General features: G+C 43.3%; 1 protein-coding gene across 1 annotated transcript; it reads left to right on the plus strand.

Moving 5' to 3' along the window:
- Positions 1-587: 587 nt before the first annotated feature.
- On the plus strand, positions 588-1392 carry LOC140390230 (uncharacterized; the record flags this gene model as incomplete). Its single annotated transcript, XM_072475209.1, has 1 exon — positions 588-1392. A coding segment is annotated over one exon (708 nt), but the record flags the coding sequence as incomplete, so codon positions are not given.
- Positions 1393-1722: the final 330 nt, after the last annotated feature.

Raw genomic sequence — 1722 nt, forward strand, 5'->3', positions numbered from 1 at the left:
GATGGAGATCATCAGAGGGCTACTTATAGGAATGAAACTGGAGGTAAAGAACTGATCCTGACCCAAGTCAACACTCTCACTGGATAGAGAAAAGTTAACTGAATTGTAAAATGTGAGGGATGATCATATATGTTTGAATTTCAGACAAGTGAGGTATGGGGTTTGAGAGTTTGGGGAAACATGTTTTAGAGAAACGAGAATTGCCGCTTCTGAATTGATGTAGCTTTTGTAAACTTTTGTAAGCTTTTGTAAACTACTTTTACAGGTTTTGGAAGGGTGAGATTTGGTGATAGGAAAGAAATGACACCTCCAAACAGAATCTGGCAGAGCCATACCATCCATCAGTCCTGAATAGCATGAGCCATTGACTTTGGAAGGAGAAATATTTGCCTGTTTCGTTTGTGAAAAAGGATGTCGAACATCAGTGTGACTGGAAACGCACAGTGACGTAAACCGCAGAGTCGGAGTGATCTTGTGCACCGTATGTGCTTTAATCAGTTACAAAGCATGAGAAAATATATTACATAATTCAGAGTGGGGAGAACCAGTATATGTGTTTTGTGTGTGGACAAGACTTCTGTTGATTGTTCAACCTGGAGGAATACAAGGGCACATGCACCAGAGGGAAACTGTGGAAATGTGGGGACTGTGGAAAGGGCTTCAATTATCCGTCCAAGCTGGAAACTCATCGACGGAGCCACACTGGGGAGAGGCCATTCACCTGCTCCCTGTGTGGGAAGGGATTCACAGAGTTATCCAAGCTTCATGTGCATGTGAGAGTTCACACTGGAGAGAGGCCGTTCACCTGCTCCATGTGTCAGAAGGGATTCACTCAGTTATCCACCCTCCTGGCACACCAGCGTGTTCACACTGATAAACGGCCGTTTAAATGCTGTGAATGTGAGAAGAGCTTTAAAAGCACAAGTGAAGTGCTGACACACCAGCGCACTCACTCTGGGGAGAGACCATTCATGTGTTCAGTGTGTGGGAAGGGATTCACTCAGTCGTGCTCCCTCATGAGACACCAGCGCGTCCACACTGGGGAGAGACCATTCACCTGCTCTGTATGTGGCAATGGGTTCAGTCATTCATCAACTCTATTGAAACACCAGCTAGTTCACACTGGGGAGAGGCCATTCACCTGTTCTGTGTGTGGAAGGGGATTCACACGTTCATCCAACCTGTTGATACATCAGCGTACTCACACTGGGGAGAAACCATTCACATGTTCCATATGTGGAAAAGGATTTGCACAATCACAACATCTGCTAAGACACCAGCAAATTCACACGTGATTCAGTGTTTTGGATTGTGCCCTTCGCAACATTATTTGTTTGTTTCACCCACTATAACTGTGCTGGAATTTTATGTTCGAGTTATCTGTAAAATAAATCTGTTTTGCTGGAATAACAGCACATATTGCATTATTTATTTCTCCAAGGTAAGCAGATGCTGATCAATAATTCAAACTTAAAATGCTAAGTCGGCTCTTCACATCTTTGGAGATAGGAACAGAGCAAACATTTCAGGTCTGTGACCTTTCATGTGAACTCAGAAAAATGAGAAGTGTATTAGTTTTGAGTAAGGGATATCTTTAGCAATGCTGAGAAGAAAGTTTGTGACAGAGTGAAAGATAGGAGAGATTGACAGATAGGAGAAATCTTCTGGGGCCACGGGAATGGTGATGGGACAAGAAAAGAAACAAAAGAAACACAATTTATG

Source organism: Scyliorhinus torazame, chromosome 14 (genome assembly GCF_047496885.1).
Source record: "Scyliorhinus torazame isolate Kashiwa2021f chromosome 14, sScyTor2.1, whole genome shotgun sequence".
Classification (NCBI taxonomy): Eukaryota; Metazoa; Chordata; class Chondrichthyes; order Carcharhiniformes; family Scyliorhinidae; genus Scyliorhinus; species Scyliorhinus torazame.